This window comes from Pungitius pungitius, chromosome 20, assembly GCF_949316345.1.
Source record: "Pungitius pungitius chromosome 20, fPunPun2.1, whole genome shotgun sequence".
Lineage (NCBI taxonomy): Eukaryota > Metazoa > Chordata > Actinopteri > Perciformes > Gasterosteidae > Pungitius > Pungitius pungitius.
In genome coordinates, this window is record NC_084919.1 from 2,015,918 (window position 1) to 2,039,080 (window position 23,163).

The following is a 23,163-nucleotide window of genomic DNA, read 5'->3' on the forward strand; positions in this document are numbered from 1 at the left end:
AAGGCATGAACGTGCAGGGAATCAAATGCACAAAGATCCAGAGAGGGACACGGAGAGGGACACGGAGGGGGAGACAGAGAGGGAGACAGAGAGGGACAAGGAAGATTCCCTCTGTTGGTCCTCATTCCAAAGAGAATGGTGCGAGCTTACGTTGTTACGCTTGTGTTTTTGAGGTTAAGGTGACATTTAACAGCCTTCAGCAGAGAAGAAGACGACATCTTGCCGTGGACACGACACACGTCGAGTCACCACGGCTGATCCCTTCTGATTTTGAATGGGAACAAAAATGATAAACACTAAAAGTGGAGTCCAGTCCCGACTCTTAACCAGCTGTGGCCCAAAAGCAGTCCCCACAAAACAGATACGGCTTATAGGCCCTTAGGGGAAATGCAAAAGCTTACTGAGAAAAAACAATTGGTCGCTCTAATTCTCAACTCCTGCCGTCTTGAGGGCAGAAAAACCAGTCATAACAGGGATTTTCCTTCTTTTTTTTGGTGGTGAATGCAAAACCTCTGATGTCAAATCTAACTGGAGTCAGCGAGTCAAAACAAAAACACTTGCAGATGAGACAGAGCTTTCAGAGACGAGACCAGCTGCAGGTCTGTTTGGATCCACCTGAGTCACAGAAAGCCAGTGAGCAACACTCAAAGCTTTACTCTCCTCACTTATCATCCGCTCTGATAATGTGAGATAAGCCAAACCGGTCAAAATTCCTTTCATCTGTCTCGCTGTCCGATTCCAACTCTTTCCTCACTTAAGTCCACTGATCTGATCTGAAGAAGAAGAGGAGGAAGGTCATCCTCCTCTCAGTCTAAACAACTTTGCTCACACAGGAAAACATTGCAGCTGATTAATGAAAAGGACAAGACACAGAAGGAGACCCCCCCCCTCCCTGCATCCAACCACTCACAGCCAAACTAAGCACCAAACACGCCAGATGAGAACATTCTCATCAAGGTGTGTGTCTCCCTGCAGCACGGGTCCAACAACAACAACAACAACAACAAGGTAAACATGCAGCGGGGGCTCTTACCTGTGGAGGGAGAGTTTTGGGGAAGAGCGGTTCGGTGGGCTTCCCCTCCGCTCCCTTGTCCCCCTTGTCCCCGTGCCCCCCCCTGGCCATGGCTGAGAGGCTGTGCGTGAGGCGGCAGCCGTACTTCTGAGCCGGCGTGTGCGAGGCAGTGCTGAAGTGCGTGTGACTGTGACTCCTCGTGTGCGCGATGGCGCGGGGAGCCTTCCACTGGGTGGTGGTGGTGGCGGTGTTGGAGGTGGTGCTGGAGGCGGCCTGTGTCGGAGGCTGAAACTGGACGTGGCTCTGGCTGCGGGTGTGCGCGCAGTGCGCGCGCGCGACGGCGTCGGAGGCCGCGGGCTCCTCCCGCTCCTCGGTGCCGCTGTCCGCCGCCATCATCCGCATGCTGCTGTGGCTCTGAAACCGGGGGGGGGGGGGGGGCAAGGGGGAGGCAAAGGGGAGGCAAGGGCAAATTCAGAGAGGCGGCAGTGTCACACACGCGCGCACATCAGCAAAAAAGAAAACAAAATGCATACACGCACACACACATACATAGGCTACATATGCAAAAAAAAGGAAATAAATATAAGCAAACACATATATGCAAAAAGAAAGCACACACAAAAACACACACACATCCAGTCAATGACAAGAATACAGACACAAAACACAGAAAGACTGCACAGAAACACATGAATGGACCAATGCAGAGTTGAATGATGAGAATGTAACAAGAAACCACACAAACACACGCACACACACGCACACACACGCGCGCTAGAAACCTTGTTTTAAACAAATCGCCCTCTAAAAGTCAAATGCCACTCGGGTGGCCGTCGTCCGCGGTGTCTGACAGCCGCCGACTGCGCTTTAAGAGCGAACGTGTCCCGTGCCAGAGTGCGCGAGGCTCCCCTCACTGCGAGCACGTCCACGAGCCACCTGGCGTTATTCTAAATCCCATCTGTGCATGAGGAGAGAACACAGCGGCGGTCCTATACCCGCTGGGGCACGAGAACGCGGCCTCGCTCGGTCGCTCCTGCGGGGGGTCCGGGGGTCCGGGGGTCCGGTGGTCGCCGGCTCGGACCGGAGGAGGAGAAGGAGAGACGGTCTGCGCGCATCCGCTCCGCAGCCTGCAGTGACGGAGCGGCGCCACGGTGCACGGCATCGCATGTATGCGGGCACTGCGTGTGGTGCGCGTGTGCGCGCGTGCATCTTTGCCGAGAGATCGGGGTCGGCGTTTGACGCGAGCAGTGTGTGTGTGTGTGTGTGTGTGTGTGTGTGTTTGCGATGGGAACGCTCGGGAAGAGTTTCTTTGTGAGACAGTGACAAACTAGTGCTATTTTTAAGCATGCGATGAATGCATGAAACAATCATGCATTATACACTCCACACGTGACATGGTATAAAATAATCATCAATGTTGCTTCAAATGTGCTCTGGTTTAATGACACATTCCATTCTATGAAAAGCACCCATGTTGACAAACACTCATGTCCAAAAGGTTGGTTTAATTTCCCTCACAGAGAATCGACCTTAGGTTTATGGAACGAGGAGCTTCAATTCCACTGTGTGTGTGTGGGGGGGGGGGGGGTGTAGGTCTATTATTTACGGGCTGCTACTCCAGATTCAGCCGAGAGGACTCACAGGAACCATTAATCTCAACATCGAGGCAGAGAAGTTTTAGTCCCAATCTTACATTTCCACGTCCAGGTGGAGACCCCACATTCTATAGAGGGAGATGGCCTTAAACCTGCATTCTTTCAAATGGCCTGTAGGGGGCGACTCCTCTGGTTGTCAGGCGGTTTATTACAAGCTGTAATCATGAGTTCATGTTCTCAATCTCTTATTCAACACAGCATGATGTTTCACATACTAGATGATGTTCCATCTTATGGGATGATGTAACTTCTTCAAAGTTCTCCATGGTTAATCAGCTTAAGCTGGTTGGGTTGTTGAATTCCCAGAAATATAGCGTTGAACACCACGATTTCCTCTCATCCAGCGTGTAAACGGTCCCCATATCTCACACATAACCACATGCAGGCTAACAAAACGTAACGCTCGAGTACTGTCAACCCGGTGACATTGTAAGGGGTCATTTTATTCAAAGTAAAAGATTCCATCTGAGAGGACAGGGAGCTTCTCCTACACACACTTATCGGTTTGGAGAAGGAGATGCAGTACCACACATTCTTCTCTGAGGCTGTTTCATCGACCGTTCACTTCTATCTACTGAGCACCTTTCATTTTGCCCCCCCAAAACACATACTGCGGCCCCTTTTAGTCTCCACGGTAATCTCTCCTCTGAGCACGAAAAACAAACGTGTCATGGAGACCTCGGCTTGTGAATCCCAAGCGTGCAACCCCCTCAACCAAAACCACATTATCAACGCTGAAAGCGGCACCGCTGCAGAGCTGCATCAAAGTGGCACGTTTCCCATAATGCGTGAAGAGGAATGTGCAAAATGAAAAGGTTGGCTGCATGCTGCGCGAGTTCAAAAAGGGTCCTTCTGAAAAGGAAATGTGGGACTTAAAGGGAAAGTAATTCCCTGCATGCTTAGCCTTATTAAATATGTAGCAGAAAGCAAATGTGCTCTCTTTTACTCTTTAGCCAGACCGCCTCTGGCAGCGAACCAGGTGACGCCGGCAGCGTGCACATTCAGGTCGAAACCTTCAAATGTGGCCTCTTCTCAAAGATAATTCTTCAGAGGGGGGGATTATTCCAGGCATCTCCACCCATGACCTTCACCGGCTGTCCTCTCCGGCTCCACACAGCCGACACAAACCCGCCTCTGTTCCGCACCACCATCCCTCGCGCCGCTTTAAATATTGAAGATGGATAATGGCGCTCGCCTTCTTCCCGAGGCCCGGGTGCGGACCGAGACGCAGGCGCACGCATGGCGGGGAGCACGAGACCAGAATTCATCTCTACTTTAAGATCTCAAATGGCGACAGATTTGCTGAAGTTTTGAGGACATTTGTTGTAACTTGATATGCTCAAATAAAACAATACAAAACTAAAAAGAGACAGCAACAAGCTGTTATCCTTTTAAAACATAATGACGTGCAAACATATGTTCATTCAATGCAGTTCAGAACCTCAGAAGAACAAATTGAAATATCAGCCACTTAATAATTCGTTTATTTGACTGGGAATAGTGCAGAAAAAAAACTGGTGATCACAGTTTGGGAAGACTTAAGAGAGTTGGTGGGTGGTGCTGGTAGTGAAGGGGTGTGTGTGGCTGTGTGACTGTGTGAGGGTGTGAGGGTGGGGGGGGGGCTTCATGCGGTAGACCACCACATCTGCCCGGGCGACAGAATTCGTTTGCCTCACTTTGATTTGGGAGAAGACGACGAAGGCCCTGAGACAACAGCAATAATCCCACCAACGGGACAACGTTAACATGCAGCGTAAGATGGGGGAGGGGGAGGGAGGGGGGGCATCGGGTTCTTGGTGAGGTGTCAGTGAGCGTGCGAGTGGTGTGCGGTGTGCATTATGGCGGTTGGGGTGGGGTGGTGTCCCGTTTAGTCAGGAGTGTCCAAACGGAGCCTGTGTGTCCAGGGGTCTCTGGACGATGACGGCGTTGGCCAAGTCGGCCTCTCCCAGACTCAGCTCCTTGTCGCCGAGATCCCGGAATGGCACCGACGTGGTCAGGACGAAGGGGGGGCAGCTCCGCTGGCAGCGCGCCACAAAGTCCTGGACGTCCGCGATCCTACGGAAGCATTTGGTGAAAACCGCATTTTGTTAAATACGAGACAGAAGAACGGCGGAGCGCCACGGAGCGAATGCTCCACGCTCTCCTCGTGGCACCTGACGCCTCTCTGTGCTCGTAGGAACCGTCCATTATTAATCACCCACCACATGACGGGCGTTCTCACGGCCGCCCCATGGCACGCCGAGGCCTGGCTGAAGGTTGGAGGGGGGGTGGGGGGGTGGGGGGGTTCAACCCTGCCCAGCCTTTGGCTAACCCAGTTATATAAATGCTGCATCCCAGTTGCGCAATCCCTCTCTGGGGATTTTATAGATCCACTCGGTTGCAGCGGCTCAGATTATGTTTTCTGCAGCCGCGTGCACTGTGGCGGGGGGGGGGGGGGATGTAACACAGGCCGTGCCTTCAACTCCAGCAGACTAGAACAAAGCATTATGTAATCCTCGAGCAACCTCCCCCCCCCCCCCCCCCCCCCCTTGCCAGCTCCCAAGCTTGTACAAACAAAAATCTCATGTCATCGCTTGAACTACTTATTTCTCTGCGTTGCTGGAGATTATGGGATTTGCAGACAGCATGGTAGGGGTGGAAAATGTCGATTGAGTCCACGCGCAGAATACTAAATCGGCCTCTAATGTGTGTATATTTTGTGATGATGTCACGCTCAGATGTGGAGAGGAGCCGTTTCGGGCCTTTTTGAGGTTTGCGATACACACCGATGCGATAGGTTAAACCTCTGCACCAATCTCCTGCCGTCGGCCAACCAGATCTGCAGGGAGGTAACAGGAAGGGCGTGGTCTAGTGTTACCATGGGAATAGGAGGAGATTCTCCATCCTCGTGCACAGACGGTGACCTGGCCACAACTCTGGGGGCGACACTGGGAGTGGACAGGAATAAAGAACAGATTAGGAGTCAGCTCAGGGTGCATGCACACGGTGTATGTATTGTTATTTAGAAGTGATGGACACTTTGGAGGTTTTGGGACTCCCTGGACTATTGCGTGTTCATATACAATGTCGTTATGAAAAGGTGGAGTTACTGAGATTTACTTCTTGGTGTTTTGATACCTGGAATGAGAGGGCCACCTAGTGGTGTGATGTAGTACGGCACCTTGGTACTTGAGACAGACTTCATGCAAGAACAGTTTTGGATGCTAAATTGCTCTTTTTAAAAAGATCAAATCACGTTTAACATACATAAAGGTTCAAATGTAAATGTGGTTATTTTAGAATACTATCACAACTGCGACGTCCTACCTGCCAAGTCGGTACCCTCGGCCGCTGAAGGGGTGAAAGGCCTTTCGCCTGGGAACGTAGTTTTCCTCCGTCAGATCCTCCACACTGATCTCCAGCTCCTCCTCCTCTGCTCGGCTCTCCCACTCCTTCGGGAGCTCCCTGGGGTGGGGGGGGGGGGAGCAGATAAAAGTCCAGTACGTAATGGATCAGTCACTATACGACAACCCATCCCTGGCGAGCGTTATAAGCTGTAACTATCCTACGCCGCCTGGTTGAGGTCTCGTAACCCCCCCCCCCTACCCCCCCCGTGAAGATTCCGTGGTGGTCCGCTTCACTCACCCCCTTTTGATGGAGTCCAGGAAGTCTTGATTCTCGGGAACGGAGTAGCTGCGGAACTCCTGGTCGTTGACGGTGAAGCCGTCCTTCCACAGCCTCACCACCATCTCCACCTGGAGACGAAGGTCGCAGAGGTCAACACACGTCACCTAATCATCGTCCCAAATGTAACTCCCTTCTGCTGTTTGTTTCTATTACTTCATGCAGACTAGAAACAAACAAACATTAAAAAAATATATATATATATTTTTATTGTACTGCTTTGTTAATTTTTCCTCCGTAGATTATTTTTCCTCCAAAAGTTACAATAAGATGATGCCTCATTTTCTTTTTTAGACAGAACCTTTCAGAATTGAGGATGGAGGATGTGACGGTGCGGAGCTGACCTTCGACGTCCCAGAGGCATCGTAGCAGATCTTCTCCACCTCATCGAGGAGGTCTTCCACCGAGAAGCTACGCCTTATTGGGGCCTGCTCTTCACTTTCTTCACTGGGAAACCCACAAAGAAATGGACAAGTGTTTCATTTATCATGATAGATGTCTTCCTGTAGTCAGACACGTTGCATTATTGAGTTATCTTACAGTGCAGGTTTGTGAAAATGCACCTAAAGAAAAAAAGTGCTGGCGTTGACCAAACATTGATTGGTTGATTTCTTATTATTGATGAAAATCCAGAGTTGGAGTGATATTTTTTTCCTTTAAGGTAAGACTCGAAGATTTGGCAATTATTTTTTTGAGAATTTGAAGTTTTCATTCACACAAAACACATACAGTGCAATGCAGAAAAATATGTAAAATAGATTGATAATGACCAATGCACATAAGAATAAAATGAACGCAAAATAGTAAGTCATTGCAACTCCCAAATGCAATTGATTTAAATCACAAATGATTTGTTGAGACCTACCAATTGTCATCTTCCTCTCCCCCCTCAGAGTCAATCTCTTTCATGACGTCTCGTGTTTTCCATCTGAGGAAATGAAAAACGTCACATCAGAGGCCCTGGCCGCGTCATCAATACGCCCCACGCGGATTCATGTGTCCACGTATTCACGCGTTACATTCGCACAGATGCAAAACGGTGTCGATGACAAACGCGTTACTTGTCCGTCGTGCGCGCGTCGCGCCCGACGGCCCGGGGGGGCGTGCACGGCAGAGGACCCTGCGCATCGGGTTACATGCACACGGCAGACGCTGATCCGCACGCGCTTTTTTTTTTTTTTTAGGGTTTTAGGGACACATGCTGATTTACCAGTCCGCGGTCGCTCCGTTGATCGCCGGCCAGCGCGTCTGCAGAGACCGGACGCTTCGTGCAGCTGCTTCTGCTGAGCGACGTGTGTGACGCACGGTGCCGTAAAGTCGCCTCCGTCTGTCGTGGTGAAACCAAACCGGGATGCTGAGCTCAGCACAACCACTTTCTATTGAAACCGGTTAAACTGTCAGTCTAGCGTTCTATCGATCCGTCTATCTATTTAAATATATTTCTAATTACTTGTGACCTGATGTATTTTTTATCCATTTAATGTTTTGTCTGGACCTTGAGTCTGAAATAAAGTTTGATTCATCTTTCCTGACTCCAGCTGTGATGTTCTGGTTGACGCTTGTCTCCACTGCGTTGACACAGTCACATGGTGAGGAATATATATATATACACTCACCACCAGAAGTATAGACTCATTATTCTGGGTTACAGATTCAGTAGCTCCATGCACACAAACAAAAATAATAATCACCTCATGATGCTTTTTAAATGGACCCCAAAAAACGTGAAACAGATGGCGAGCGCAGTTGCAATTCCAGTCAAGCCAGGAAAAGAGGCAACACACACACACACACACACACACACACACACACACACGCACACGCACACGCACACACACACACACACACACACACACACACACACACACACACACACACACAGGTTTGGGTTCAGCAGTGATTTCCAAATCGGGGAGAAGGGATCCCACAGTGTTTCCGGAGAGGGGTTCAGTGAAAGTCCTTTTCCTTCAAACTATGATCACAGGCCACATACATTTGCATAGTTTTGATCACATACTTCCAGCTTTCTGAAAATTGTGTAGAAAGTTGACTTGATATTTTTTTTTCTTACATGCAAAATGTTCTTGTGAAGAACTTTTATCCTCAAATAACTCGGAGGCCGCCCACTTCCATCTGCTTGGCTTCGACCCCTCCGGCTGCTGTTTGTCTGAAGGGTACACTGTGTATCGTATGTTTGAAAAGGTTATATTTATTCTTTTTCGTAAGTTTAAAAATGATTTAAATCGATTGTTTGTGCTTGAGAAATATCTGACTAAATGGAAAGACTTTATTATACTTTAGAGAGTTTAGTATCACCAGTTTTTACTTGAATTGTTTATCCTGCAATTAACCGTTTCTACTGAATCTCATGGTCCTAGTTGTGACTATATGTCAACAAACATGAATGACAAACATCCACTTGAGGGGGAGAGAGAGAGAGAGAGAGAGAGGGGGGAAGGAAGGAAGAGTGACAGCAAGAGAGAGAGAGAGAGAGAGAGAGAGAAAGAAAGAAATGGCGCCTCGATGCTGCGCTAAATGAGGCAGTCTTTGGAGCCGGCCAACGAGATCCAGTGAGGGCATAAGGGAAAACAAACAAACTAAACATGGTGAACACGAGGAAAAACTCCCGCCCGGGCGGCCCCTTCATCTCCTCCAGGACGAGGTCCTCGTCAAGAACCGAGCGGAACTGTGAGGAACATGTAAGCGGTTTCTTTTCTCTCGCTCTCTCTCTTTTTAGCACCGGTCAGCTAGCTAGCTCGGCTAGTCGGCAAGCTAGCTAGCTCGGCTAGTCGGCAAGCTAGCTAGCTCGGCAGTCAGTTTACTAGCCAAGCTAGCTAGCCAAGCTAGCCGCAACTGACTGGCGAGCTAGCTAGCGGTAACCAGTGGCCTCAAGTTGTCCCACTTTAACGTACAACAATGCGGACAGCGCTGACACCTGACACCCACCCCGCCACGCGGACACACAATAAACGACTCCAACGCAACGATGCGCGCGCCTGTCACTTTATGCCGGACGCGTCGCGCGGCTTGTCAAATCACAAGCTAGCGCTGTTAGCTCCCTGTTAGCTCCCTGCTAACTCCAAGTTGAGTTCCCTTTGTGTTTGGCAATCTGTGCCCGACTTGACTTGTTCGCACCGTCGTCTCCCCGCGGATCGTCTCCCTCCCCGCCGTGAGTGAAGACAGTCCGCGGTTTGCCCGGAGGACGTCGGCGCCTCTCCCCGCCGCCGACTCGGGCGCGTTAGCCGGGTTTTATTTGTCTCAAATGTGAGGAGATAAAGGCTCGGAAGTTAAGCTAGCGTCCGTCGGTTGCAGCTAGCCGCGACAGCTAGCCGGCGGTGGGGGAAGGGAGCCCCCGGGTTCACAACAGTCCACCGGCTCCAGTCCCGTAATCTTTAAGCAAGTCTGAACTTGGTGAACTTTGTTGCGAATGCCCCCCCCCCAATAAAAATACCCGGACACGGCTTGCTTTTACCCTTGAAGAAACCGCGTGTTTTACTAAGGCACCGATTTAACGCCTCGCCGATTGTCATTTATTTACTTTGACAGGAGGACAAAATGAATCCAACGGCCGATGTTCTCACTGTGGTTGCGTGACTGCCTTTGTCTCACAATGTAAACACTGCAGTGACGCGAGGCCAGAGGACCCGTGTCTCCGCATTATTTACGGGTATTAATACACTCAACGAGAGCGAACCCCGATTAGATAAATTATAGATGATCAATAGCACATGGACGAGTCCTAATGGGCTGTTTGGAGAGGATTTATGCTTTTGGCATTCGAGTAATTCCTGACTGTGGACACATGATAATGTGATCTGTGATTAACAGGCTGTAGAGTAATGCACCTAACAATGCCATTTCACAATAATATTGATTGTTTTCATGCACTTAACTATTTCCGCCCCCAATGTTGACAATAGTTTTGTGACTGTTTGGGAAAAGGTTTCAAATGAAGCCTGACTTCAAGGTGCAGCCATCCATCCACAGCTGTGCGTTTGTTCACTGTTGGTGCACTGCTACCACATCTATATCAATATCCAGTCAGTCGGGCTGTCAGTCAGACAGACGCACCGTCTCTGCAGGCATCACAGGCAGTTGCCTACGACAACAGCGAGATACGCTCTGACATCGGCGGGGAAGTTGAGCTGTGAAGGGCGGCGGGGGGGATCAAGGGCGTACGTCGAGGTTGCTCTGTTGTGATTTGTGGAATGCGTCGAGGAGTTTGGTACAAGGTGTCTCGCCTCATCGTATTCTACTCTGGGTTTTGGCATTTAAAGCTCTTGCTGTCGTCTTTTATGTTGACATGCGTGTGATTTCTTACTAGAGCAGTTTGTTCATGCTTGCTTGTTAGTTGCTTAATATTCTGGGGTTTTTACGGTGATTGACGGGGAGATGTTTTATGCAAAATAGACGTGAAAGGCTGTCACAGGGTGTGACAGGCATCCTTTGTTTTTTCTTCTGCTGCTTGCTTGTTCTGATTGCCTTATTTTTATATTTCTCTCTGAAATTGGTGTGATCCTCGTTTTTTTTGTTTTTTTCATTAACTTCCAACAGAAGGAGGCTAGTAGTGATGTAAGCAGTCCCAGCAGTCCGCGGCTGGCACCCCCTTCCAAGCGGACGCGGCGGCAGACCGCCTCCGAGCCGAGCTCCAGCGATACCTCGCCGTCCCCACAGACCAAGGGCCAGAGGGTCAGCTGGGAAATTCCCACCTACCGCACCAGGTCAGCTGCCGGCCTCAGTCTTCCTCGAACCTGAGCTTTTCTGCCCGGGATGGCGGCTAATCACTTTTGTTTTGTTTTTCTGCTTCTAGGTTGTCGTCTCGCATTATGCAAAATGGACACGGTAATGCAATTCTCTTCAATGTATTAGAGAGAAGCGCACAACGAAATAATTGGCTGTCTTTCTAATGAAAGTTTTGTCAATGCTGCAGCCCATCTGAGTCACAGGAATGAGCAGAGCGGAGGTGCAGATCACTCTCACATGAATGGGCACGTGGAGCTGAAGAGGAGCTGCCGGGGGAAGAAGAGCAAATTTGAACACCTCAATCAGAGCCTGCTGTTTGACCAGCTGGTCAACAGGTAGCTACATGTTGCTCTGCTGACAACGCCTTCCTTTGCAGTACTGTGCACAACACAACACAAGCAGGGTGTGGGAAAATTGGCATCCTTTATTCATCTCCTCTATTCATGGAATCCTTATACTTGTTTGCTTCCTTTTACAAAGCTTACCAACAGTAAGCACGATCTGTACTTTGAGTATTTGGAATATGTTTGTTTTATACCCCTAATATTTGAACAGTATATTCAGGGCTCCTGTTCAAGTTAGAGATGCAGGTCATATACCTCCTATGAAGTAGGAATTGTTTCTCCACGTTTGACTTCTGTGAAGGTGCCTTCAGTTTGTCAAATTCTGTTTTTATTTGTGTGTGTGTGTGTGTGTGTGTGTGTGCGTGCACGAGCAGCACTGCTGAGGCTGTCCTTCAGGAGATGGACAACATCAGCAGCATCAGGCAGAACCGTGAGGTGGAGCGGCTTCGCATGTGGACCGGAGACACCGAGGAGGTGAGTGCGTTTCGGCTGCAGAACGCGACCCTGAGCTCAAAAACACGCATGCACGCACACACACACACACACACACACACACACACACACACACGCCGGATGATCATGAGCAAATAAAGGTGACAACGAGAGAGGGCTCTGTTTGTTTTCAGGAAAACCTGGACATGTATTCTCGGGTAAAGCGCAGGAAATCCATGCGGAGGAGCACTTTCAGCATGCCTACACACCACAAAGTCCTCAGCAAAAATGAGCAGGAGGATGAAGAGGAGGAAGGCACCGAAGGTCAGTTTTTCCACTAATGTTCTACTTGGGAACCAGTGGAGCGAGAGAGATCCCAAAAAACTCAGTGAACCACCTTAAATTCATCACAATTGAAACGTCTGAAGTCCTGTGTGTCGTCTGAACGATCTGTGGTTTGAAACTGCACTTTGCGGCTGTAGATTCCCACGGCGAGGAAGGGGAGGAGGATGCAGAGGACGAAGATGACGAAGGGGATGAAGCGGAGGAGGCGGGGGAGGAAAACGGCAGGCCGTACAACCTGAGGCAGCGGAAGACGGTGCAGCGATACGAGGCCCCACCTATCGGTAGTCTCTGATCCTTTTTTTAAGATTCAAACCGTGGTGCACACATTTCGTTGAGCTGTGTTTTTGATTTCTCATTTATTATAAACTGTTTATCAGAGGCTTGTTCTGTAATAACCAGCCGCTTTGTGTCTTGCTTTCTCAGAACCCGTGAACAGAAAACAGAGCAACCCCTCACTTTTTGACACCCACAGATCCCCAGCAAGAAGAAGCCATATAAGGTTGGTAGGAACGAGTGAAATCGTCCGACTCAGCTCCGACACTGAAGTTTTTTTTTTTTTTTTTTATACAATCTCCACTAACGAACCTGAGCTGTTTTTTGGTGTCTGCTGAGTCAGGAACGGGACTGTGTGTGTGTTTGTGTGTAATGGCGTGAAACTGAATGTAGATTGTCTCACCACGGCAGAGTGAAGAAACACGCCATTCACAGCAGTGACACCACCTCTTCTTCTGATGAGGAGCGCTTTGAGCGGAGGAAAGGCAAGAGCATGACCCGAGCCCGGAACAGGTAAAGGCCGGCGCCTTCCTTGTTCCACTCTTCCTCTGATTTGAACGCACTTACCTGGTACATTGCATTAAAAAGAACTAATTGACATCTGCATCTTTTACACGTCAGTTGCATTTATTTCTTTCCCCCGCAGGTGTTTGCCCATGAACCTGACCTCAGAAGACCTGACGAGCGGGGTGCTGCGTGATCGCGCGAAAGTTGGAGCCAGCCTGGCGGACGTGGACCCCATGAACCTCGATAGCTCGGTGAGGAGGGGGGGGGTAGAAATACCGCTTTAAAGCGACGTCTGACCTCAAGCGTTCACCTCTACAAGGAAGAATCGCTCTTTGAACAGTGTTTTTTTTTCTTCAGGTGAAGTTTGACCATGTGGGTGGCCTCGGTAATCACATTCAGTCTCTGAAGGAGATGGTGGTGTTCCCACTGCTGTATCCGGAGATCTTTGAGAAGTTTAAGATTCAGCCTCCCAGGTGAGAACAACTGAAATGTGTTTCTATTTGTTTTGGAATTCTGTTATTTGATTAAGTTTGAATACAAAAACAGACCGCATCAAATCTGATCACAGAAATCTTGCGGGCCTTTTTTTTAACGTGTTGGTCCACAGATGCATGATATCAAAGCGGCTTTCTATTTGCCTTCATGAAATCAACTCTGTGTCCATTTGATCTCGCTTCCCTTTTTAGAGGGTGTTTGTTCTATGGCCCCCCGGGGACTGGAAAGACCCTGGTGGCCCGGGCGCTGGCCAACGAGTGCAGTCAGGGAGACAGGAAGGTGTCCTTCTTCATGAGGAAAGGAGCCGACTGCCTCAGCAAGTGGGTGGGGGAGTCGGAACGCCAGCTCCGCCTGCTCTTTGACCAGGTGAGACGTGACTACGTGTCTTCATCCTGCATCGCTTTTCAAGAAAATGTACTCAGCGCAGCTTTTTTTGTTGTGTGTGTGTGTGCTTTTGACCAGGCTTACCTGATGAGGCCATCCATCATTTTTTTTGACGAGATTGATGGTTTGGCTCCTGTTCGCTCCAGCCGGCAGGACCAGATCCACAGGTAAGGCTGATTTTAAGAAAGCCTCAACTTTTCCCCACAGATGTGACGTGCATCAGTGCATCTCTCCGCTAAAGTACTGCTGCAGTTACTTTTCTTGCCAATAGGTGGAGCAGGTTTCCTAATATTGAGATGAAAAACTACTGTCACTACACTGCAGCTCGGATTTTTACAGAAAATTGGCTTCATTTGGAATTGGGTGTTTCCCATCAGTTACAGATGAGTCCATATGTGTTCATTTGAGTCGCCATGGCAATAGCAAAAGTAATTCACATCCATTTCATTTGGTTTTTAGAGCATCTCGCCATGAACTGCCGGCGAGAATGTTTCCTATTATGCAAACACAGCGTGCAGTTGAACCTCGTGGAAATTGAGCTTTGGTCTGTGTGAAATGTAATTCTCGACAGATGTTTATTTAAAACTCGAAGCGTGCTCATGCCTGCGTTTATGAATGATGTGCTCGGTTAAATGAAAGCATAGGAATCCAGTCAAAATGGAAATGGAACTGTTGATATTTTTTTTTTTTTGCCCCACGCTGTTTGTGTTCAATCTGCATGCACGCCTGACAGAGCAGCGCTTTGTCCCGATCTCATTAAAATATAAAAATGTTTGCTGACGTTATGTCCTCGTCTAGCTCGATCGTTTCCACTCTGCTGGCCTTGATGGACGGCTTGGACAGTCGCGGGGAGGTAGTGGTCATCGGTGCTACAAACAGACTTGACTCTATCGACCCGGCACTCAGGAGGCCCGGCCGCTTTGACCGGGAGTTTCTGTTCAACCTGCCCGACAAGAAGGTGAGACACAGCCGGCTCGTGTTCAGCTGCACGGGGCAGAGGGACGAGGTGGCCGTGCCGAGGTTCTTCGTTCCAGGAGCGTTCTTTTACTTTAATACCTAAAAAGGACCATAAAACTGTATTCTCTAAGTGGCTCCTAACAGTTTCTATGTTGTTGTTTTTTCCCCCTCTCGCTGTTGGATGATTTGATCCAATAAGCAAATAGCAGAAGCAAATGCTCATCATGTTTCTGGAAAATGAAAAACGAATTACAACACAAATTATTGCAGGGCTTTAAGCGTTAACGTCGCAGGAGTGGGGACTTGTTAATCTTTTCCTATGCAGGGAAAATGCGTTCAATGTGTATCGGTCATGCAACATTAATTCTGATAAAGGGCTCAGAGTAGAGGACTCCGGTCTCATTGGCCGCCTCCCTTCATTTTTCCGCACAGTGGGGCCATTGGCTCTCAAGCCCGGGTAGGATCACTAGTCCAGATTCAAAAACGCCTCGCTCAGGTCCAAATAGCGTTCAACTCCACACGTTCACCCTCAGCTCCCTCGCAGTATTGTCCCAGAGAAGGAACCCCGCATGAGTCCTGGCTAGATAGGGCTTCTTTTTTTTTTTTTGAACAGAAAAGGGAGATGCGATAAAAGATGCTGATAACCGAGGCCACTTTGTTGTTGACGACGTGTGCTCATCACGCGGCGTCCTGTGGCGGCGTTGTAATGAAGGCCGCTGAAATGTTAGCTAGCCCCACTGATGAGCTCACTCATGCACTTGAGTCCTTTTTTTTTGATTTCGCTCTTGCTGTGGTCAGATCTAGATTTCGGTGAGTAAACGTGTTCTTTTGAATATGTTAGTTAATGTGTGCATTTTTTCTTTCTTCACTCATCAAATGAATCTATTTCGTTTTCTACATTATTTGTTGGTGCCACTAGTTCAGTTGAACTTGTTACCATGCCAGTGTTTTAAAATGTTTTTTTTGACATGCCCTCTTGCTCTTGCGCCTCCTCCTCCTCTGCTGACTCGACCTTCTCTTTTCTCCTTGGTCTCTTTTTCCACCACCAGGCCAGAAAGCACATCTTGGAGATTCACACACGGGACTGGAATCCCAAGCTGGCCGAGCCATTTGTAGATGAGCTCGCAGAAAAATGCGTCGGTAAGCGCGCCGCCTTTTTTCTTATTCGATCGCCGGTTCAAGCTGTCGTCTAATGAGACAAATCAAGAGCTCACCTGTGCGTACCTGTTGTGCTCCCAGGCTACTGCGGCGCTGACATCAAAGCACTTTGCACGGAGGCCACCTTGGCTGCGCTGCGCCGCCGCTACCCGCAGATCTACGGCAGCAGCGTCAAACTGACGCTGGACGTGGCGTCCATCGTCCTCGGGCCCGCCGACTTCAGCAAGGCCATCGGGACCATCGTGCCGGCCTCCCAGAGGGCCCTGGCGCCGCCGGGCCGAGCCCTGTCCCCGGCCCTCAGGCCCCTGCTGGCCAGCTCTTTCTCCCTGGTGCTAAAAGCTCTGCTCAGAGTCTTCCCCCACGCTCAGTGCGCCGACGGGAACAACCCACACGGTAGGGGGGGGCGACTTTCATTTGTTTGTAGCTTCTCCCACGTTGACTCTTGCCCCCCCCCCCCCCCCCTCACCTTTATAAACGAAATGCTTTGTATCTCCCTCACACACGGAAACCTAAAGTGTGATGGAGCACGCCCCCAGAGAAGGCGGAGGATCGGATAACCAGTCATCCCGCTTGCACTTGAATAGCTCCACTCCGCCTCCAGCCAACACAAGTGTTTACAGCAGATTGGATGCAGCACTTGACCAGCGGGAGGATGCTGGTGGGAGTTGAACCCAATAATGACACGGGTTGCTTTAAATGCCCATTACACCGCGCCCAATAAGCCAGCGCTCCTTTTTTATCGTCACTTTATTTAGTGGAATTACCTCATTAATGTCTGCGATGGTCGCGGCTTTGGGGATTAAACTTTGCAGAGACAAACTTTTAAGTGTATTGTTTTTTTGTTTTTTTTGCTGCTGTTGCCCTAAATAACCTCAAGCTGCGCTTCTCTTTCTGTGCCAGGCGGTGACAATCAGCTGCTCGAAGACGACTTGTACAGCGACGACAATAAGGAACGCTCCGCCTCCATCTACGAGGCCCCGCCCACTGCATCCCCAAAGAGTCAGCTCTGCTCCCCCACCATGCACAGACCCTTCCTCCACTTCTCCTGGTGAGTCTGTAGGAGAAACGGAACAACACCTCCTTCACACTCACACACATGTATTTATATTTTTTGTGATTTATTATTATTTATGTCTCTTGAATGTTTAGTTTTCAGACATAACACATTTTACTAACAAGACGTGAAAAAAAATCCATCCGCCTGGCTGAATATTTTGAGCTGTGGAGATCACAGGAGAGGATGAGAGACGAGGCGCATGAGAACAGCGTTGGCTTTTTCCATTTATCTGGATGACTTCTGGCTTTTCATTTACCGGAACCATTTTTCGTTGAAGCCATTAAGCACTTATCAAGAATCTAGTTTATTAAGTTGTGCAGAAGGCTGTAAAACCTCTTTGCTGCTAACGGTATATGCCGCATACAAAAGAAAAAGCTGGAGGCAAACGTGTGGCTTTATGGATGTAGAAACGGAGTGCTCACAAAGCTAGGCTTTGTTTAATTTGTTATCAGCGCGCCCCCCCCCCCCACTGTGCCACACTGGAAGCTCTCAGAATTCTCCAGGAGTTCGCGGCACACGTGTGGCTCTTTCACATAACGAGTTCTCTGCGGGAGCCAGAGTGAAGGTACACGCGTGAACCTTTTTACAACAGCCCCCGCTGCAGAGCCCCCGCTGCAGAGCCTGTGCGTGTCCACGTGACGGGCGCCGCACGAGGGGAAAGCTTCTGCACAACAGGGTGGAAGTTAAAATGTCTGATTTTATTTTTAACTTGCTTTCGGCTTGTTGTTGCCTCTGAATGACATTATGACTTCTATTTATTATGACCCCCCCCCAGCTCCGCCCTCCAGCAGCCCACAGCGTACCGACCCCGCCTGATGCTGGCCGGGCCCCCGGGCTCGGGGCAGAGCTCCCACGTGGCGCCCGCCTTGCTGCACCACCTGGACAAGCTGCCGGTGCACCGCCTGGATTTGCCCACCCTCTACTCCGTCAGCGCTAAGACGCCCGAGGAGTCCTGTGCTCAGGTAACGCACGCACGCACATGCACGTACACACGCACACGCGCATGCATGCATGCAGATTCCGCACGATCGGCCATCTGTTGAACAGGTGGTTGAAAACCTGGAGAGACGGAGCAACTTATCGCCTCTTAGGTTTTGAATAATTTGCAGCTTTTCATTCAGCTTGTTGGTGTCAGCGTATATATACAAATAGACATAAAGAAAAATATAACAAATGATTATACATATTTAATCTGGTGGGTCCTCGATGCTGATGATGAAGCGGCGTCTGCTTAATCTCCGCGTGTGGCTGCAGGTTTTCCGCGAGGCCCGTCGCAGCGTGCCCAGCGTGGTGTTCATGCCGCACATCTCCGAGTGGTGGGAGACGGTGAGCGACACCGTGAAGAGCACCTTCCTCACCCTGCTGCAGGACGTGCCCTCGTTCAGCCCGGTCCTGGTCCTCGCCACGGCGGAGACTCACTACTCTCAGCTGTCAGAAGAGGTGGGAACCACCACGTACTCGCACCTGAGCTCACATGGTCAGATGTACCTGGGAGGCCTGGCCCTGGTTCCTCCTGCGATTACCTAAGGCTGCTGGTGGAATTGCTTCCATTATGTGAGAGAAGAGTGTCTTTTTTTGTAATGGTATTGGAGGCATAATTCAAAGAGGTTTTCTCTCTTCCTCTCACGCTCGGCAGCGACTGTGAAGGCCCACGCCGCGTGTGTGTCGCTGTCAAGGTCATTCGGCGAGGTTTAAAAAAAAAATCTACTTTGGCTCCTCTCTTGTGATTTGTGCCGCTGCCTTCACTCTTCCCTTTTTCATTTATTATTCTCTTTCCGAAAGCCAAAGCAGAGTCAGGCCACCTGCTGTGGGTCAGGCTGTCAGGGCGGGGGTTTGATTCAGACTGGGGGGAGGGGTGGGGGAATGCAAGAAATTAGATTAGGAAGAAGAAGAGGGGTCCTCTCTAGTGGGGAAACAGATCCGGGGGTTGGTAGTACGACGTCTTCACCCCAGGACCCGGCTACGCTACAAGAAGATCTCGTACTCTGGAGTTTCCTCAGGGTGTTGAACCCACTGAGGTGCTTTTCTTGTTGTAGTTGTCACTTCCCTTCCCCCCCCCCCCCCTTTTTGTTTAATTTTCTTCTGTTTTTTTTTCTTCCCCCGTCACTCTTTGTGTCGCGTGATTGATATTTCCACGTAATTCTTGCTATTTTTCCGAGGCTGTTTACTTCCCTCCGCTCCACCGTGTTTTTGTTGATTAGCAGTATGAAAGTGGAGGTAGCACTCCGCCTCTGTCTCGTGGCAGATTGCTATTCATTACATGCTGGGTGACTGGCTGAAACCACGCAGGATTGGCAATTACTTTTTCTTCATTAAGTCACTCTTTTCTTTGGCCGTTGAACACGTAGCCTGGAGAATCGGCGAGTCATGTGACGAGCCGGCGCGACGATATGCAGACTGTCCTCGGGCCCCGTTGGCCTTGGTCCTCATTCTAGTGTCATTCTCTGCTGGAGTTGCATCATTACACTCGTCCCCTGCTTCTTTTCTTGACTTTTTTTTTTATTTTTTTAGTTGCGTTGTGAGGAGACCCAATCTTTTCTCATTTTCAAAGCAAACCTAAATGATTATACAAATATTCAAACCTCGAGTGTGGACTCCCGCCTCCTCTGCTGCAGTTACTGTACCAGTTTGTTAATGCTGCTCTTCAGAGAATCATTGAGTAATTTCCATTAATTGTTATTCGGCTTTTTTTTGGTTTCAACTCTTTACCCAAATTAGCTCACAAGAAACCTAAACGGCATCTGTTTCCGCTCTATGGAGGGCCGGCGTGCGAGCGCCATCCAACTACTACTACTACTGCTCCTCCTCGTGTGTGTGTGTGTGTGTGTGTGTGTGTGTGTGTGTGTGTGTGTGTGTGTGTGTGTGTGTGTGTGTGTGTGTGTGTGTGTGTGTGTGTGTGTGTGTGTGTGTGTGTGTGTGTGTGTGTGTGTGTGTGTGTGTGTGTGTGTGTGTGTGTGTGTGTGTGTGTGTGTGTGTGTGTGTGTGTGTGTGTGTGTGTGTGTGAAGTCTGCCGCTGGGACCGGGGGCCCCGGGGCTTCCAGGCAGCGTACGGTCTGCAGATTATCCGCTGAGCGAGCGATTTCTGCTGTGTGCGTGTTAAACATGCTGTTTTCCTTTGCTGTTTTTCATTGATTTGCCCTATTTCCCCATTTAGTTGTTTTTAATCAAATGCCCATCCTTCCGGTAGCCTTTTTTTAAAAAAATGTTAGGAACTTTCTTTCGGTGGTTTTGGCCCTTTCTGAAGGCGTTGTTCTCTGTGCGTGAGGAACACAGCGACAGCTGCTGTCTCTGCTTCAGACCACAGCAGGGAAGAGGCATTGTCCCTCCCCAGCCAAAACCGACACCGCAGGCCGGGGTCCAGCTCCGCAGCCTCCCTCCCTCCCTCAGCGCGCGCCCACTCGGCTTAGAGGGACCTCCTCCTCAGAGGAGGCGAGGATGGAAATAGACATAAGATGTGATTTAAAGGAACGCTGTTTCAAAAGCTATTATTGTCATTGTGAGACCATTTAGACCCACTGATATGATAGAATAGCATAATAATACAAATGCACCCCGTCGTAGAGCAATTCACTCGTGACGCATGGCGACATCGAGGCATTTGATGGAAAATAAAATCTTAAAAATACCCGTAAAAACCCCAGGATAAATAAATAATTAAAAACAAAGCAATAACCAGAAAGATAACAGTCACATGCTCAGGTCTTCTAATGGTAGTAACCCCCCCCCTCACCCACCCTCTTCCTGTTTATTCAGGCACCACTTTGGCTGAAATGTTGGTGACAATATCAAAGTTAATAAGGTAAAGTAGTCAAAGGCCTCGATATTTAATTCAGCGCCTTTTCAACGGAACCTGAATTCACACATCTCGATGCACGATAAGGACCTGAGCGACCGCCCGACATCTTTTTAAGCTGAGCTCACTCGTCTACACCCACCCCCCCACCCCCCCCGCCCCCCTTTAAGCTTTCCTCTATCCACACATGTCTTCTAACGCTCGGTGTGTCAACACCCCTGCAGCCTTTTATCGTGATGAGAGAAACTGAGGATGATTACCCGCTGTGTGCTTCGTACCCCCCCTCACTCACCCCCCCCCCCTCCGTCGTCCTCCTTTTCCCCTTCCTGTCTTCTGGGGGCAGGGATGCAAAATCCAGAGAAAGAGAGAGCGAGGATAAGCAAAGAGAACAGAAGGCGAGGTGGGGAGAAAGAGAACAAACATGTGATGGGTAAGGGAGGGGATCGATGTGAAAGACAGATGGGGGGGGGGTTCGGAAGGGGGGGTGGGAATCGTGTGTAAAGTAGGTGCTTACTCAGCAACAGGGCTTCCCGTCGTGAGCAGCCTTGAGCTCCACCATGGAAGTGAGCTGGGATCTTTGAAGCCCCCCCCCCCCCCCCCGTGGCCCTGTGTCGATGCCGTGTGTTTTTGTTTCTTTATGCTTTTATTTCTTATTTGCAGGACTTGTTCGAAGGCACCACAGAATTCCGTGAACACGAGATATTTAGTTTACAGATAATCACAACCCCCTCCTCAGCAATGCACCGGTTTGCTTATGGATTTACGTTGGTTTCACCTACAGTCTCTGGGCTCCAATCGATGTCTTCTCTGGATTCTTCACTTGAGTTTTCGTTTTGTTGGTCCGCCCTCTGGCTCTTTGGAGAATATTACGACAGTCGAGGAGAGACGGAGCTCGCTCTACGTGCCAGCCTTTAAACAAAGCTTTGGAACGTCTCAGCCCTTTTTTCTTTTCTTTTTTTCTGAAAGCGTCAGAATGTGCCCTGGCTCACATTCTCAAACTACGGCATTTTTTAAAAGGCGATGCATCATTAATGAAGTTTGGAAGGGTGGCTTCGATCAGGTGTCATGTGGCCTTGAAATGGCTAAAGAGCCCTTTTCTTTCTTTTTAATCACTGTTGCCGTTATCCTGGACATAAAACAGGTTTTCTGTTAATGAAATCCTGAACTTCTAAGCAGCGGGGCGTTGTTAATGGAGTAGCCGGTGAAAACTGGCACAATCAACTCCACGCTGTCTTTTTATGTAACAATCACAGAGTGGAGTAATCAGTTCAAGGAGAAAGTGGGTGGATGTAATGATATGTAATATTCTAAAACTTCTACAAGGAGCTGCAATTAAGAGATGAAAGAAATGCATTTAGTGTGTTATGTAGAAAGCTTTAGACACAAAAAGAGCCCACTGTTCTATCAGGAAAAACCAACTTTTCAAGCCAATATTGTTCCATCTGCTTGTTCTTCTATGCTTCAAATTTGTTTTGCATCGCAATACATCTTGTACTCAATCTTTTTTGAATTTTTTTTTTTTTTACCACAGCTACGAAGTATGTTCCAGAGGAGCTACGGGGAGGTGGTGACGCTGACCGCTCCAGGAGAAGAGGACCGGAAGAGCTTCTTCTCCGACCTGCTGCTGGTCCAAGCAGCCAGGGCCCCGCCGCGCCTCAGGAGCACAGGTACTTACTGCAGTATACAGGTACTTACTGCAGTATACAGGTCCTTGGTGGAGTGCAGGTCCTCTCGGTGTCAGAGAGCAGTGTTGCTTCTTTCCGTCTTTATTTCCGTCCTGTGAAAGGGAGAAGAGCCAATGTTAGCTCATCAGTGTTTGAGGTGTGTGATGCATATTTTCACACCGCAGTTGAAGGTATTACCAGCTCAGATCTGTTTAACACTTTTGAGATTTCAGGTGTGAAGCCATTATTTATTCTGAATATCAAATGAATATCATCCGTTGCCTTGAGTGGTCCTCGCGCTCAGGTTCAATGTAACACAACGGTCCAGCCGGGCTTTCAAATGGAAATTGCGGCCGGCATTCATTGATGCCAGGCAGGGGGTCCCCGGCTGCACTCGCTCCGGCACTCTTTGTGTGTGTGTGTGTGTGTGTGTGTGTGTGTGTGTGTGTGTGTGTGTGTGTGTGTGTGGGTGTGGGGGGGGGGGATTCCTGCCTCAATAAGACGGCATTCTGGCTTCCAGCAGGGCGGCGTAACTGAATAAGCAGCGAGAGGAGCCGCTGTGAGGGGCCCGGCTGTTATTGGGCATAATTAGAATCAGGGCTTGGATCGCCTCTGCTGAGCGGAGCGGCCCGAGGTGGTGCCGAGAACCTCCCAGCGATGCCTCGGGCGAGGACTGGTTCC

The 23,163-nt window shown here is 49.4% G+C and overlaps 3 protein-coding genes across 5 annotated transcripts in view; 1 reads left to right on the top strand and 2 right to left on the bottom strand.

The window, feature by feature from the left end:
* The window catches only part of mfsd2b (MFSD2 lysolipid transporter B, sphingolipid), an 8,756-nt gene extending 5,298 nt beyond the window's left edge, over nt 1-3,458 (bottom strand). The window contains exons 1-2 of the mRNA XM_062559767.1: nt 2,008-3,458; nt 969-1,426 (exon numbers count right to left, since the gene is read on the bottom strand). Coding sequence (XP_062415751.1) covers nt 969-1,426; nt 2,008-2,127 — 578 coding nt within the window. The 5' untranslated portion in view covers nt 2,128-3,458. The remainder of the gene's footprint in view (nt 1-968; nt 1,427-2,007) is intronic.
* Nucleotides 3,459-4,128: 670 nt separating this feature from the next.
* ubxn2a (UBX domain protein 2A) lies at nt 4,129-7,715 on the bottom strand. Of its 3 annotated transcripts, none has more exons than XM_037448962.2 (7): nt 7,541-7,715; nt 7,196-7,258; nt 6,675-6,747; nt 6,292-6,401; nt 5,974-6,111; nt 5,433-5,594; nt 4,129-4,722 (listed from the first exon to the last, which is right to left on the bottom strand). In XM_037448962.2, the coding sequence occupies exons 2-7, from the start codon at nt 7,237-7,239 to the stop codon at nt 4,539-4,541; spliced, it is 711 nt and encodes a 236-aa protein (XP_037304859.2). In that variant the 5' UTR covers nt 7,240-7,258; nt 7,541-7,715; the 3' UTR covers nt 4,129-4,538. The 3 variants fall into 3 exon arrangements, with proteins under 3 accessions (XP_037304859.2, XP_037304858.2, XP_037304857.2); XM_037448961.2 differs by having other exon boundaries at nt 6,675-6,768; nt 7,541-7,714; XM_037448960.2 differs by having other exon boundaries at nt 6,675-6,777; nt 7,541-7,704.
* Nucleotides 7,716-8,791: 1,076 nt separating this feature from the next.
* atad2b (ATPase family AAA domain containing 2B) overlaps nt 8,792-23,163 on the top strand; it is a 34,496-nt gene continuing 20,124 nt past the window's right edge. The window contains exons 1-20 of the mRNA XM_062559768.1: nt 8,792-9,029; nt 10,885-11,051; nt 11,141-11,172; nt 11,261-11,408; nt 11,792-11,891; nt 12,044-12,173; nt 12,332-12,475; nt 12,618-12,693; nt 12,879-12,980; nt 13,114-13,225; nt 13,332-13,447; nt 13,661-13,835; nt 13,932-14,020; nt 14,652-14,811; nt 15,860-15,950; nt 16,050-16,361; nt 16,869-17,016; nt 17,801-17,987; nt 18,280-18,465; nt 22,350-22,485. Coding sequence (XP_062415752.1) covers nt 8,934-9,029; nt 10,885-11,051; nt 11,141-11,172; nt 11,261-11,408; nt 11,792-11,891; nt 12,044-12,173; nt 12,332-12,475; nt 12,618-12,693; nt 12,879-12,980; nt 13,114-13,225; nt 13,332-13,447; nt 13,661-13,835; nt 13,932-14,020; nt 14,652-14,811; nt 15,860-15,950; nt 16,050-16,361; nt 16,869-17,016; nt 17,801-17,987; nt 18,280-18,465; nt 22,350-22,485 — 2,707 coding nt within the window. The 5' untranslated portion in view covers nt 8,792-8,933. The remainder of the gene's footprint in view (nt 9,030-10,884; nt 11,052-11,140; nt 11,173-11,260; nt 11,409-11,791; nt 11,892-12,043; nt 12,174-12,331; nt 12,476-12,617; nt 12,694-12,878; nt 12,981-13,113; nt 13,226-13,331; nt 13,448-13,660; nt 13,836-13,931; nt 14,021-14,651; nt 14,812-15,859; nt 15,951-16,049; nt 16,362-16,868; nt 17,017-17,800; nt 17,988-18,279; nt 18,466-22,349; nt 22,486-23,163) is intronic.